We start from the raw sequence: 14,670 nt of genomic DNA, 5'->3' as shown, positions 1-14,670 counted from the left end.
TGGTAGAATGGGAGAAAGCTTGAAGAACACAGACTCCTAGTGACAGAGCAAATTGCTTCCAGGAAAGTAAGCAGAGCATTCTGGGTGGCAGTGACAGTGTGACAGCAGTCGTCTCAGAGTTGGGTGCAGTCAGGAACTTGCATCTATCAAAGTACATGAGGGACATCTACTTGTGCCTAGTAGAAAACAGTTCTTAGGCACAAATTCCCAACAAAAATGGAGGTACTAACACCTACCAGCAAACAGGCAATTATGAAAGAAGGATGATAAGCTCAGCCTGTTTTGGATGGACTGGGAATTAATGTATTTCCATCACTAATTGGTGATTTGGGGAGAAACAGAGGCTACAGAGGTAGATTTTATGGTTCAAAGAGGACACATCAATTCCATTTCTTTTACCTAAGGCATACTTTTGGAAGGAGCTTCTTCTTACTCAGAGAAGAGGAGAAGGGATGCTATGTTATATACCAAGGGCCCATTATGAAATGGAACAAGCATTTTATGACTTCTGAATATACATGCAGCATTGTGAAGTTCTGAAAGATAAACTCAATACGTCCTTACCCTCAGGGAGCTTACAATACAGTGAAGAATGGAACAATTGCACAAACACAGTATATAATAAAAAAGTCATACAAGAATGCCACTTTGACTAAAAGAAAGAGAAGTTCATATGTTTTTAAAAATCAGGAATAGCATTCTGACCAACTGAGCATATAAAATAGATTCAAGTATAAACATTTAAGAGATAATTTCAGGAGCCCATATGAGAGTCAATGAGATTCTATGCTAGGATAGTGGCAATGAAACAGAAATGAAAGAATGGATTTGTGAAATGTATACCTAGTATCTTCAAGATTGGTTGACTAATTGCATATGGGAGATAATTGAGATGGGGAGAAAGGAAGCACTGGGAATTGGGGCAATGGAGATACGGTTAGCTGAAGTAAGGAAGAAAAAGGGAAATCAGATGGAAGATGGCAAGCTTGTTTTTGAGATGCTGCTGTAAATACAAGACACCGAATATACAAGAGGCTGGTGATTATATAGACTGGTACACTGCATGCATAAGAAGTTGGTGATTACATAGAGTGTTGTCACCTCACCTTATTTTCCCCTTGTTAGGACTCCTGTCTTTTGATTCTGTCTGTTCACAGTCACACCCCTGGTTTAAAGATACTCTGAGAAGCATAAGTATGTATGCCTTGAAAGCCAGTGCTTAGGATTCATGCCATCACCACCGCCTATACCCTGTCACCTCTTTATTTAGCCTTAGCTCCCTATGAGTAACTCAAACGCCTACGGTTTTATTTTCCTGCATGTGTTGGCGCTGATGTAATTGGGATGAGCCAGCTCAGCTGGAATGGAGGAGTACGCCATTACGAAGCTCTGTCAGGGGAGGAATGATTGACTGCAGCAACTCGGGAACTGTCTCTCTCTCTCTTTCTTTCTTTCTTTCTTTTTTTTTTTTTTTTCCTTGCTTCTCAGCACAGTCCTGATGTGGATGCTGGAAGGATAAAATTTACAGTCTCAAGACACGATTCTCTATAAATCAAATGAAGGATTTTTACTAAATTGAGTCTCTTCAACTCTTCTCTGAATTCTCCGTATGTCAGCATAGAATTGCTTCAATCTTCCTTTCGCTACTACTTTATGCTCATAAATTTCATTTTCGCTTCTGACAGCTTTTATTTGCTTGGGTCTATTTTTCAATGTTGCTGAACATTTTTGATGTTTCCTCTTCACTGTTTATAAAAGGAATATGTACTCATTGTAAACATAACTTGATTTGGAAGTTAAGAAAAAATATAAAGAAGAGAGTATGTGACCTAACCTCTCACCACTATTACCATTTTGATCCAGTCTTTTCCCTCTTATGTACATTTTAATTTTAAAACATAGTTGGAATCATACTATGTAAATTATTTTGTTTTCTGGTATTTGTAACCATTATATTATTAGAATTTTCTCACATTATTAAAATTAGTTTAAATCATTTTTGATAGCTGCATGAAATTTTATTATTGCAGATGTTGTATTTTTCTTTATGATATTAGCTCCTATGCTGATTGCCTAACTCTTTGCGGTAAAAATTTCCTGGGCTATGCATGTGTCTATACATAGCAAAAAGAGAAAAATGAAAGAATGAAAACCAAAATGATACAAAGAAAAAAAGACATAATTTTTTTTTTTTTTTGAGACAGAGCTTCGCTCTTGTTGCTCAGGCTGGAGTGCAATGGTGCAACCTCTGCTCACTGCAACCTCCACCTCCCAGGTTCATGGGATTCTCCTGCCTCAGCCTCCAGAGGAGCTGAGACTACAGGCAGGCACAACCATGCCAAGCTAATTTTTTGAAATATATTTTTAGTAGAGACAGAGTTTCACCATATTGGCCAGGCTGGTCTCAAACTCCTGACATCAGGTGATCCACTCGCCTCGGCCTCCCAAAGTGCTGGGATTATAGGTGTGAGCTACCACATCCGTCATGTTCTATAAATTTTAAAAACAAATTCTATCAAATTAAAGAAGTAATAGTTTCTACTTTATGTAAAATCTTCCTGCACATTTTACATAAAGTTGGCATGTAAAATGTCAACTTTAAAATGGAGAAGATCTGAAATAATGAGGAATCTTAATTTAGCAAAGAAATTGGATAGAAGACAAGATTTTGGACATGAAAGAGGGTGACAATGGAGATAGGTATATTCTCCAAATTCACCAACCATCTCTAAAGGAATGGCAAATAAAAGACTGGAAACAAGTCAAAACATTGAAATTGTAAGTATTTATTCCTTTGCTGGTTGTAAATTGATAATTTGAACTATGATATTCTGTTTGAAATGTAAATGTTTAATCTTTCCATCCATGGTGGAAAAGAATGTCTTCCAGAAGTGGGGAGTAAGGGGACAGGAGATGTATTCTGACCTCAAAATTATGTGACAGTGTTTCCAAAATATATTTGCTTGAACAGATGTCCTCTAAGCAAATGTTATAAAATACTCAATTGGGGACATGAAATTTCCATTCATAAGCATAAGAAACTTATTTTTGAAACTTATTTTTGCTTATTTCCATAGATTATTGGGGCACCAGTGGTGTTTTGTTACATGAGTAAGTTCTTTAGCAGTGATTTGTGAGATTTTGGTGCACCCATCACCCAAGTAGTATAAACTGCAACCTATTTGTAGTCTTTTTTCCCTCGTTCCCTTCCCTCCCTGTCCCTCTGAGTTCCCAAAGATCATTGTGTCATTCTTAGGCCTTGCATCCTCATAGCTTACCTTCCACTTATAAGTGAGAAATACGATGTTTGATTTTCCATTCCTGAGTTACCTCACTTAGAATAATAGTCTCCAATCTCATCCAGATCTCTGCAAATGCCATTAACTCATTCATTTTTATGGCTGAGCAGTATTCCATCATGTATATGTATATGTATATGTATATGTATATATGTGTGTGTGACACATATATATATATATATATATGTGTGTGTATATATATATATATATCACACAGTTTCTTTATCCACTTGTTGATTGATGGGCATTTGGGTTGGTGCCACGTTTTTGCAATTGCAAATTGTGCTGCTATAAACATGCATGTGGAAGTATCTTTTTTGTATAATGACTTCTTTTCCTCTGGGTAGATACCTAGTAGTGGAATTGATGAATCAAATGGTGGTTCTTTAAGGAATCACCACACTGTTTTCCATAGTGGTTGTACGTACTAGTTTACATTCCCACCAGTAATATACATGTGTTCCCTGTTCACTGTATCCACACCAACATCTATTATTTTTTGATATTTTTATTATGGCCACTCTTGCAGGAGTAAGGTGGGATCGCATTGTGAAACTTATTTTTTGAAGAGCGTGTTTTGACCAGAATAAATACGTGAATTACACCTGTAAGAAGTTGAAAAATTATAAATCTTATCAGCTTCTGGTTAAATGTGTGATTTGTCTGTGAAGATATTAAAAAAAAAAACTATGAACTTTGTTTACTCCAGAATGATCTGTGGTTTTCAAGTATACTGAAGTAAGAAGGACTCTATTTGAGGAAAGTAAACTACCACCATGAGTTAAAACATGTCTAAAGCCACGGCTTTTTATTTATTTATTTATTTTTCCAGAATGGATTTTCCAAGAAACTTCACTTTCAGGGATAAGTAAGATCTTGACAGGCTGAATTAAGCAACATATCAAGAAGGGAAAAAAGATACCTAAAATGAACTATATCACATATTGTTTCTAGTGGGAGAAATGAGCATAGAGGGAGTCTTTTGAGCCAGTTCTGCCTTGAGACAATGCTTCAGAATCAAGAAGGGGAAGAATCTATCACAGTTCCCATTTTAGTAAAGTTTCTGCATGAGATTTCTTAAGTTAATCTGTATAATTTTAAGTTTGGCAACTTTTATACTAAATGTTTTGTTTCAAATACAAAAATATAGCAGTAAAAGTATATAATGTAATATAATATGATATAATATAGTAAAAAACATAATATCTCTCAGTTTGGACATTTCCTTATTAGATGCTGCTAATTAAAATAGAAAAATGTTTACTGGTGAAATAAGCTGTGTCTGGACCTTAATTTTTAAAGATGGCCACATGTTTTATCTCTGGCTTATATAATCATGCAAATTATTACAAAAAATGCATTTGGGGAATATGGGAAGGTCATATTTTAACCTATGCAAAGGATGAGGTTATATTTTCCTTTAATTTTCAGAGAGATTTTTGTTATGCTCAGATGATGCTGAAACCCTGTTTGGATCTATATTCTATAAAATCAATTTTAAGTTTCTTAAACAATAGGAGGAGAGAAAATGATACATATTTATTATACTACACACAATATTTGCTATACCCATGCATTCTTATGCATTTTTACCATGTTATAGAATATATCAGTTCTCCCTAAAGCCCAAAATGGATGTCCTTTTATAATATACTTGGATAAAGTAAAATTATGTTTTTAAAAATGAAATAACAAGTTTCTAATGTTTTAAACAAGAATACAATAAGCAAATGGTTTGATCTGAGAATATCTAATATTGGCTTATCAAAGATTGTGAAAGGATGTTGTACTAAAGTAAACAATAGTTGCTTTGACAAAAGAAAAATAACTTGAAAGAGTTAAAGTAAGTAAGAATTTGAAGTTAAATAAAAACATCAGAATAAGGCTGGATGCGGTGGCTCACACCTGTAATCCCAACACTTTGGGAGGCCTAAGCAGGCAGATCTCTTGAGGGCAGGAGTTCAAGACCAGTCAATATGTAAAAACTTAGTCTCTACTAAAAATAAAAAAAACTAGCAGGGTGTCCTGGTAGGCAACTGTAATCCCAGCTACTTGGGAGGCTGAGGCAGGAGAACCGCTTGAACCTGGGAGGCGGAGGTTGCAATGAGCCGAGATCGCACCACTCCACTCCAGCCTGGGTGACAGAGTGAGACTCTGTCTCAATTAAAAAGAAAAAAAAAATCAGAATAAACTCATGACTCTAATAGACTCTGATTGTCATAAGAACATTTCAAGCAGCTGTTGATGTCACCCTGCCTGCAAGGGAAGCATGGGAAACAATCTACTCGATAATCAGACTTGGGTCTCTTATACTGGTTTGTCACAGAAGGTATCACCAGATAAGTTGGGCCAAATATTAGAAAATCAAGGCAAGACTGGAATAGACTGTTGTAACAAGAAAAAAAGAATACCTTCACAGATGATTCAAGTATTTAAGAAAAAAACAGACAAAAAAGCTTAGTCTGTTTTGTGCTGCTATAACAGAATACCTGAGATTCAGTACTTTATAAAGAACAGAAATTTATTTCTCACAGTTCTGGAGTCTAGAAAGTCCAAGATCAAGGTTCTGGCATCTATTGAGGACCTTCTTGTTATGTCCCCACATGATGGAAGGCAGAAAGGGGTCAACCCACTCCCACAAGCACTTTTTATAGCAGCAAATCCATTCATGAGGACTGTGAAAATTGTCAAAATCAAAATGGAGTCACTTGTGTTAAAAACCCTGACAAAGAGAGCTGAGGAAGGCTATGAAGGAGGGATTCTTGTGCATGAATTCTTGATATCACAAAAGACTTTGCAAAACCACAGCCTGCACAAAAGCCATCACAACCTTACACATTAAAAAAAAAAAAAAAAAATGCTTCTGGCCAGGCACAGTGGCTCATGCCTGTAATCCCAGCGCTTTGGGAGGCCGAGGCGAGCGGATCACCTGAGGTCAGGAGTTCAAGACCAGCCTGACCAACATGGAGAAATCCCATCCTTACTAAAAATACAAAATTAACTGGGCATGGTGGTGCATGCCTGTAATCCCAGCTACTCAGGAGGCTGAGGCAGAAGAATTGCTTGAACCCGGGAGGTGGAGGTTGCATGAGCTAAGATCGCACCATTGCACTCCAGTCTGGGCAAAAGGGCGAAACTCCATCTCAAAATAATGATAATAATAATAATAATAATAATGCTTCTGGGAGGATATCTGCCTAGCGACTCTCTGTCCAATCTTGGGCTGGCACCACCTTTGTTATTAATCCTTGTAGTCAAGAATAATTATCTCAAAACACTTATATAATCCTCCTCATTTTTCCTTTAAAAACCTTTGTCTTCCTTTATATCCCTGAATATACACATAATTTACTGTGGCAAACATACATATTCCCATTGTAATGCCTATTCCCAAATAAACATCATTTTCTTCTAGAAAGTCTTCCTTTCCATTTGTCAAAAAAAAAAAAAAAACCACGTTGAAAGGAGCTCCCATATACCAAGAAGTGACAGGTAAGCATAAGGAGAAAACCTACCAGCCAGCAATTGATACCAATTGAGTCTTTAAAAAGAGCCATAAATTCATAACTATTCTAAAAATGAGAGGTGGAAGAAGGGAAAACATACTAAAAAGTAAGATATGTATCTTTCAAATTAGCTTTATAAAATTATGAAATAATGATCAAGTTACCTGAATCAAACATTCAGAGCATTGGTCAACACAGATGTTAACAATTTCAAATGGTAAGCAAACATAAGAAGGGTACATTTATAATCTTTTCAGTTCAAGAGTATTAAAATACATTTTGACTAGCCAGATTTAGAGATATCTAAAAATTAGGGCAAAACAGGTAGACTGTTTGGTAAAGTGGGTAAAGAAATAAAGAATAAAACACGCATGTAAATACATAAATAATACAAGAAGTAATAATGATATCATAAAATTAATGCTACATTTAAAATAATCCACATTACTTTAGAATGGTCTAGTCCTTGAGTCTCTGAGAAATAAAAGGAGTTGTTTAAATTGGGTTGGACTGCTGTCTTCATTCTGTGTTGGAGAGAGGAAGATCTATAGAGGTCTAGAAACAATATGACTCATAATATGGGATCATCTCAAACCTATCTTCTCTAATAAACCAGACTTCCTAACAAAATATCCATGCTTAAGACACAGGTGATGGATTAAATAAAATAGCTATCAGAATAATTAAGCTCAATCTCATAGGACTGGGGGTAGGGGAAGATTGTTGGACTCTTGTTTCAAAATGACTGAATAAAGACTGTGTTTTCCACCATCATGTTAAAAATAATTCTAAAACAGAAAAGAGGATCATAAATGCAAACTCTGTCTGTCTCTGATGAAACTAAGATACATCTGAAACCACAAGGATAGATGTCAAGACAGTACAGAACACTTTAGTGTTGGAAATGCTTGTGGAATAGACAGCATTCAAGTTCTATTCAATGCTGAGGTTGTATGAGTCCTCTGCTCACAATAAAGGAAAATCAAAAGGACCTCTAGTCCTTAACTAGGGAAGAAGTTTCTACCAGGAATGTATATATTTTTGCCCATGTAAGAGGCATGTCACAGCAAAAGGTGGGCATATTAGATTAGATTATCCTGCCCATTACTTTTATCCAGTTTCTACTATTCTATTGCATTATACATAGTTTAAGATCTTACTTTGGCTTCCCATGTAGACTTTGTTGAAGGATGACAAATGTTTTGAATAGCTAGCTAGACTATTCCAGTCACTTGGCCATTAGATTTCTTACAGAAATTAATGAATCCAGAAATCAAATTAATCAGTGTTTTCTGAGTGCAGTTATTGCAGATCAGTCTAATCTTGCTGGAATGCATGATAAATTTGTGTTTCTGGCCTGAAGAGTTGAGAGCCAAAGTGAATTTTAATGATCCACTAATGTGCCTTCTGCCTGCTTAAACAGCTGCCTAAATGCCACACATGCTGGATGACAAGTTGGTATTCTGTATCATTGTCTCTACTTCCTTTATTTTACTTTTTTAAAGGCAAGGTCTCATTCTGTCACCCAGGCTGGAGTATAGTGCCACAATCATAACTCACTGCAACCTTAAAATCCTGGGCTCAAGCAATCTTCCCACCTCAGCCTCCCAAGTAGCTAGAACTACAGGTGTGCCCCCAAGCCCAGCTAGTTTTTTTTTTTAAGTTTTCTGTAGAGACAGGGTTTCACCATGTTACCCAGTATTGTCTTGAACTCCTGGCCTAAAGCTATCCACCTACCTCAGCCTCCCAAAAGGCTAGGATTACAGGCATAAGTCACTGCACCTGGCCATTTATTTTTAACAATATTAATAATAATAACCAGCAGTGATAATGGAGAACACAATATAACAAAATGAGCTATTAAGAAATTTAACTAATTTTGTTTTAACTTGATTTTATTATTTGCTGCTATAGACAACTCAGGAAGAAATAAAAAGTAATATTCCCTTCCCTTGCGAAATTAGTCAAGCCTTTGGGTTTCTAGGGGTCAAGATGTTTTATATGGAAAATGCACATTTAGGTTCTTAATTCTGATTGTGGGTTGAACAGGGAAAATCGAGTAGACTTCCAGGAATTTTGAAAAAAAAGGATTTATTTTTCCTTGGGGACAGAGAACTGAGCCTGCTCATACCAGTCCCACTGAGACGGCCACACCTTGAAAGGGGCACAGTCTTGAGCACCAGGTTTGGGAGCCTGCAGGAGAAGTGCTAAATTTCCCCAGACCAAAGGGAGCTACTGCAGAGCCACCCTCCATGGAAGGACCCCTGCCCCCCACACCTTCTCTACCCCTAACTGTCCCCAACATATTGCTGGACAGGCTGACCTTGGGGTAATTAGACGAGGCACCAACTAGGACACTGGTTCCCCGACACTGACATCGTGTGGTCATAAGGAGCAAGGGCAGCAGAGATATGCAAAGGCTGAGAGATGGTGTGAGCCCCATAGTACTGCACAATCTCGAAAATGGGAAGACAACTAAAATTACTAATAATCAACTTCCCAACAGCATGGCAGGCAGGTGGGGGCTTAAACTCTTCTTATTGAATCCATGAAAATAAAAATGTGACACCACTTGAACTCAAGTGTCAAGGAGTAACTCATACATGTAACCCTGGTCCCAATATTAATCCCCAATGTCCTTATCTAAAGAACACCCCCACAAACCCTTATCTGTATCCTTAGTCTGTTTTCTTTTTCTTCAGAGCTCAAAACCAGAACGCCCTTGTGGTTCATGTGTTTACTTGTTTTTATCTGGTTTACATGTTTACTTATTTATTACCTGTCTCTTCCTACTGGAATTTGACTCTATAGAGGTATGGATCTTGTCTTTTTTATGTGTCACTGTATCCTCAGATTTTATTTTATTTACTTTATTTGTTTATTATTTATTTTATTTTCTGAGACAGACTGTCACCCTCTTGCCCAGGGTGGAGTGCAGTGGTGCAATCTGCAGACTCTGCCCCCCAGACTTAATTCTCATGCCTCAGCCTACCAAGTAGCTGAGACTACAGGTGTGCACCACCACACCTGGCTAACTACTTGTGTATTTTCAGTACAGACGGAGTTTCGCCATGTTGACCAGGCTGGTCTCAAACTCCTGGACTTAGGCAATCTGCCGGTCTCAGTCTCCCAGAGTGCTGGGATTACAGATGTGAGCCATCACGCCTGGTAGTATCCTTAGATTTAAAATAGTACCTGGAAGACCCTAAGAGTTCAGTAAGTACTTGTTGAATGAGTGGACAAATGAATTATATACCTGAAGCTTATGGAGCAAAAATGATACCTCAGCACTGCTATGCACTTGATTTATGTCACTTAATCTTTGCAACAGCCCAAGTAGGGGGCTATAATTATCTCATTTGATAGATAATAGAACAGAGAACCCAAACTACCCACCACTGAGCTCTACTGTCCCTCACCATTCCTGATTTCCATCTCACTATTTACCATTTCCAAGAACAATTCCTTATATATCTCCCACTTTTCCTCCTTCAGGTTGGGTCATGCCCCTTCCCCATTTGCTCTCAAAATAGCTTACATGTAACTATCATTCATTACAATTGGTGATGGTATCTCCCTCTAAATCCTGAGCTCCCTGAGGTGTTCATGAGACCTAGCATAGGGCCTTGAACAAAGTAGGTATTAAAAATGTTGTTATAAGATAGTGACTGAATGAAGGAGTATATGACCGTGCTCCTCATCCTTAACCACCCCAGTCCCACTTCTAGCTTTTTATTTTTTTCCTTCTTTTTTTTTTTTTTTTTTTTTTTTTTAAACATGGTCTCGCTCTGTAGCCCAGGCTGGAGTGCAATGGCTTACCTGCAACCTCTGCCTCCTGGGCTCGAGTGATCCTCCCACCTCAGCCCCCCAAGTAGCTGGGACTACGAGCACAAGTCACCACATCCAGCTAAATTTTGTATTTTATGTAGAAATGGGGTTTCATCAACTTGCCAAGGGTGGATTCGAGCTCCAGAGGTCAAGTCCTCCACCCACCTTGGCCTCCCAAAGTGCTAAGATTACAGGCATGAGCCACCGCGCCCAGCCCCTTCTGTGATATTCTTGCTTTACTGCTGCAGGGAACTCTCCTCAGCCCCTCAAGAAGGTCTACCCTGTGCCAGACACAGTACTTAGTGTGGGAAATACAGAAATGAATAAAACTGTCCCTACTGCAAGGGAGCCACAATCTAGTAGAGTGGAGTGGGGGCATAACCACAAACCCTCACAATCAGTGCAGTTAGCACTGGAAGTGTGCAAGTGGTGCTTTGAGAGAAGGAAGAGAAACACCTGGCCCTGAAACAGGTGTGCTTCTCTAAGTTTGGCAGGACAGCAGGGATGAGAGTGAGAGCACAGAGCGCAGTGTGACTCAATGGTAGCATGAGGGGAAGTGGTGAGAGATGAGGCTACAAAAATAGGCAGGGACCAGACCACAAAGGGTCTTTATTCTGAAGATAATGGGGAAGCACTGAAATATTTGAATCAAGACAATGATGTGATGAGATTGGCAGTTCAAACACTGGTCAAGTGAAAGTCCTGAAATAAGGCAGCCGCTGTATTAGAAAAGTGGACAGATTGCAGAGGTAAAATCAATAGAATAGCTGTTTCCATGTGGGAGGGGGATGAGAGAAAGTCCTTGAGCCAACAAGGACTCCCAAGTTTCTCTGTGGATGACGGTACCATTCATCGGTAAAGAAAACACAAGAGGGGGAAATATTCTGAACCATACCTAGTAGGGCCTGCCACATAGTAGGTGTTCAGTAAATGGCTATTGAATGAAATGGAATTTAAAAGGTAGAAGATACTTGCTACTTTTGAAGTACTTTTCAACTGCAGCTCAAGACAGGGGTATGAGGTGTATGCAGCTGGTAGGGGAGGCCTAGGCATGAATGTCAGCCGAAAAGTACCCAGAGTAAAAAAAGGGCCAAGAAAGGAATACTGGAAAACCCAAGTTTTAGGAGGTGCTAAAGGAAGAAAAGACTAAGAGGAAAACCATTAGTTGACACTTAGTAAGCAACTACAGAAAGGACTGTACTCGATGCTTTAAAAAAAAAAATTGCAACTGTGTGTTCCCATGAGGAAAGTTTAAAGAGCAAGTGGTCAGAAGGATATTTCTATATGTCACTAGAGTCTAGAACCCAGGACTCCGTGGAAACTGGAGAAATCGTACAATGATTCCAGGTTCTAACATTTGTCTTATTCCTTGTAACTGCCTTCCCACATCCAACTGCTTCCCCATCCCTTCTCACGGAGTCTGGTTCGGGTGAAATTACTTTTATTGATGGTGAGGGCAAGCAGGTGTGAGTGGCTGCACCTCTTTCAGAGGACACAGGACTGGGCTTAAGGAAGGGAGGGCCAGAGCGCCCGCCTTGGTGGATGCAGGATTCGCTCCTTATTAGGGCGTGAGTGCTACATTCTGAAAGGATTTATTTTAGGACAAGGCACAAGCACAGGGGAGACAGGCAACACCAGCCCTCAGGCTGCACTCTCTATTTGGAGCGGAACTTCTTTGGCATCCCCAGGTCTCCTGGGATCTTCCTCGGTGTCCTGCGGAGGCTCTGGCTCCAGCACCAGCATGGGCTCCAGCTCAGGCTGGGCTTCCAGCTGGGCTTCAGCGCTCCGGCCAGGCCCAAGGCGAGGCGGCTTGACCGGGGTGGGCGGTGGCGCTGCAGGGCCTTTCCGGCCCGAAAGGGCCCTTCGGAGGCTCTGTACCTTCTGCAATCCGGTGCGCCGCAGCCGCTGGGCCCTGGACTCCACCGGCTCCTCGTCCGAGCTCTCTCCAACTTCGGCCTCCAGCTGCTCTGGGCCCAGCTCGGACTGGTCCTCCGGGCCCAAGGGCTCTGGTGCCTTCTGGAAAGCGCTGGCTGGGACTTCACCCTCCTCCTGCATATGACGGACACAGCACTGATCCTGGCAGCTCCTTACCCCCAGCAACCCGAAACTCACGCCTTAATTACACAAGGGAAACCTTTTAACTCTGCAGCCAGAGTCTGGGGGTAAAGGCAGGCGTGGGAAGGTAAGGGGAGGGAAAGCTGCGTGCGAACTGCAAAACTTTGTAAAGTAGGTGAGGCCTGGTGAGGGGCGAGAGGAGGATGGTGCCCACAGTCACGGAATGCCCTTTCAACCACCGTTATTTTAGGGATTGACTGGGACTTAGACCAAATTCTGCGGACGTGGCCTGAGCTAGAGCTGGGCGGGCTTGGATTGGCCAGGCGGGGCTCAGGCGTGAGAGGGAGGGATGGGGCTGGGTCTTGGGAAATGGGTGCGGCTCTGCGAGTCTGTTCCACAGCAACAGACGGCGAGAGGGGTCAGGAATGTGGGTGTGGTAGGTGGATGGAAGCGGGGAGCCCCCAGCTGGTGGCCCAAAGGCCGGCAAAGGCCCCGGACTGGGGACCATTTGAGGTCACTGACCTTGAAGAGCAGAACGTGGAGCTTCCCGCGCGCCACCAGCAGCCCATGGTTGGCCTCCAGCCGCTGCACCTGGGCTGCGCGGCGCACCGCGCGCTCTTGGGCGGCGTTGGCGTGAGAGCTTACGCGCTCCGCCTTGGCCAGCAGCTGCGCCAAGGTGTTGCTGGTGGTGTCGTGGCTGCGACTCAAAGCGCCCAGGCCGCTCTGGATGCGGCGCACGGACCCTGCCAGGCCTCCCTGCCTTCGAGCCAGGCCTCCCTGCCGCTCCCGCAGCGTCTCCAGCATGGAGGCCAGCTTCTCCAGCAGGGTCACCACCGTCACGGCGTGCACGGGACCCCCAGCCGGCGCCTCGGGCACAGGCCCCGGCTCCAACGCACTCTCCCTCATGATCCCTGACCGCTCAGCTCCGTCTGCCTGAAACCGCTGGCTGCACTACAGTCTGGGGCTGCCTTTCCCTGGCTCCTCCCCAGCTCCAGCTGTGACTCAGGCAGGCGGAGTTGGCCTTCTGGGGCAGCGGGAGGGCGCAAGGGCGTGGGGATGTCGGCAGCGGGGTCTCTTGAAAGCGTTTCGCCTTCCGCTGCCCCGCCCCGGGGTACTGGGAAGCATGTTGGCCCCAAATCGGCCCCCTGCAAACCCTCTCACTGTGAGTTTGAGTTACCCTCCTCCGCTCCAGTTCCCTGGTGTGCCTGTTTCTGGTCTCTCCACTGCAAAGGGCGAGTTACGGAAATTTTTATTTCATGCATAGTTTCTAGTGGGCGCAGAAACTATGTTGGCACGGCAAGAGGGGCCTCAGTCGCCGTCCACTTTCGGCCTCCCACACCGCTGAAGATTGTATTTTCGTGGCTCCCAGGCTGACACAGGCGACAGGGAGGCCCTGGAACATTCTGCTTACAGATCGCGAACTGTCAAGGCCCGAGGCCCCGCTTTGTGACTGGACAGGCTGCTCATTGTGGGCTGGCGGGCGGGGCATCCTCTGGTGTTTCCCTAATAGTCATCACCAGGGTTTAGCCGCAGGCTTCGTTTCCTGCTTCTCTATTTCGTCCTCTTGGGTAGAATTATCCTGTTTCTTTTCTCTAGCCCTCTGCCCTCTCCTTCTTTAAATCTCAGCCGCCCCTCGCTCCAGCACCCAAGCTTGGGGGATAAGCAGGACACCTCCTCACCTCTTCTTTTAAAACCCTTAAAAGGGTTAGAGTGAGCACTGGTCTTTGCTTTGATAGAAGTTACTTGGGCTCCTGCCTGACTTTCTTTTTTTTTTTTTGGTTTGTTTCTTGTGTTCTGTGGAATGCGGAGAGTAAAGATAAATCGCTGCTACAGCCGGGCGCGGTGGCTCAAGCCTGTAATCCCAGCACTTTGGGAGGCTGAGACGGGCGGATCACGAGGTCAGGCGATCGAGACCATCCTGGCTAACATGGTGAAACCCCATCTCTACTAAAAAAAAAAACTAGCCGGGCGAGGTGGCGGGC

At 42.2% G+C, this 14,670-nt stretch overlaps 1 protein-coding gene and 1 long non-coding RNA gene across 4 annotated transcripts in view; one reads left to right on the top strand and one right to left on the bottom strand.

Moving 5' to 3' along the window:
* Nucleotides 1-12,060: 12,060 nt before the first annotated feature.
* Nucleotides 12,061-13,619, bottom strand: CAVIN3 (caveolae associated protein 3). The gene is made up of 2 exons (XM_002808078.4): nt 13,211-13,619; nt 12,061-12,682 (listed from the first exon to the last, which is right to left on the bottom strand). Exons 1-2 carry the CDS (start codon nt 13,592-13,594, stop codon nt 12,275-12,277), a joined length of 792 nt encoding a protein of 263 aa, XP_002808124.3. The 5' UTR covers nt 13,595-13,619; the 3' UTR covers nt 12,061-12,274.
* The window catches only part of LOC106993347 (uncharacterized), a 71,779-nt gene continuing 69,325 nt past the window's right edge, over nt 12,217-14,670 (top strand). For all 3 annotated transcript variants that reach the window (XR_013404053.1, XR_013404055.1, XR_013404054.1), the window contains exon 1: nt 12,217-12,815. This is a non-coding gene — a long non-coding RNA (uncharacterized LOC106993347). The remainder of the gene's footprint in view (nt 12,816-14,670) is intronic.

The sequence above is a fragment of the Macaca mulatta genome, chromosome 14 (genome assembly GCF_049350105.2).
Source record: "Macaca mulatta isolate MMU2019108-1 chromosome 14, T2T-MMU8v2.0, whole genome shotgun sequence".
NCBI classification, from domain to species: Eukaryota; Metazoa; Chordata; class Mammalia; order Primates; family Cercopithecidae; genus Macaca; species Macaca mulatta.
Note: the sequence above shows the minus strand (reverse complement) of the source record. Positions and strands in the feature narration are given on the sequence as shown.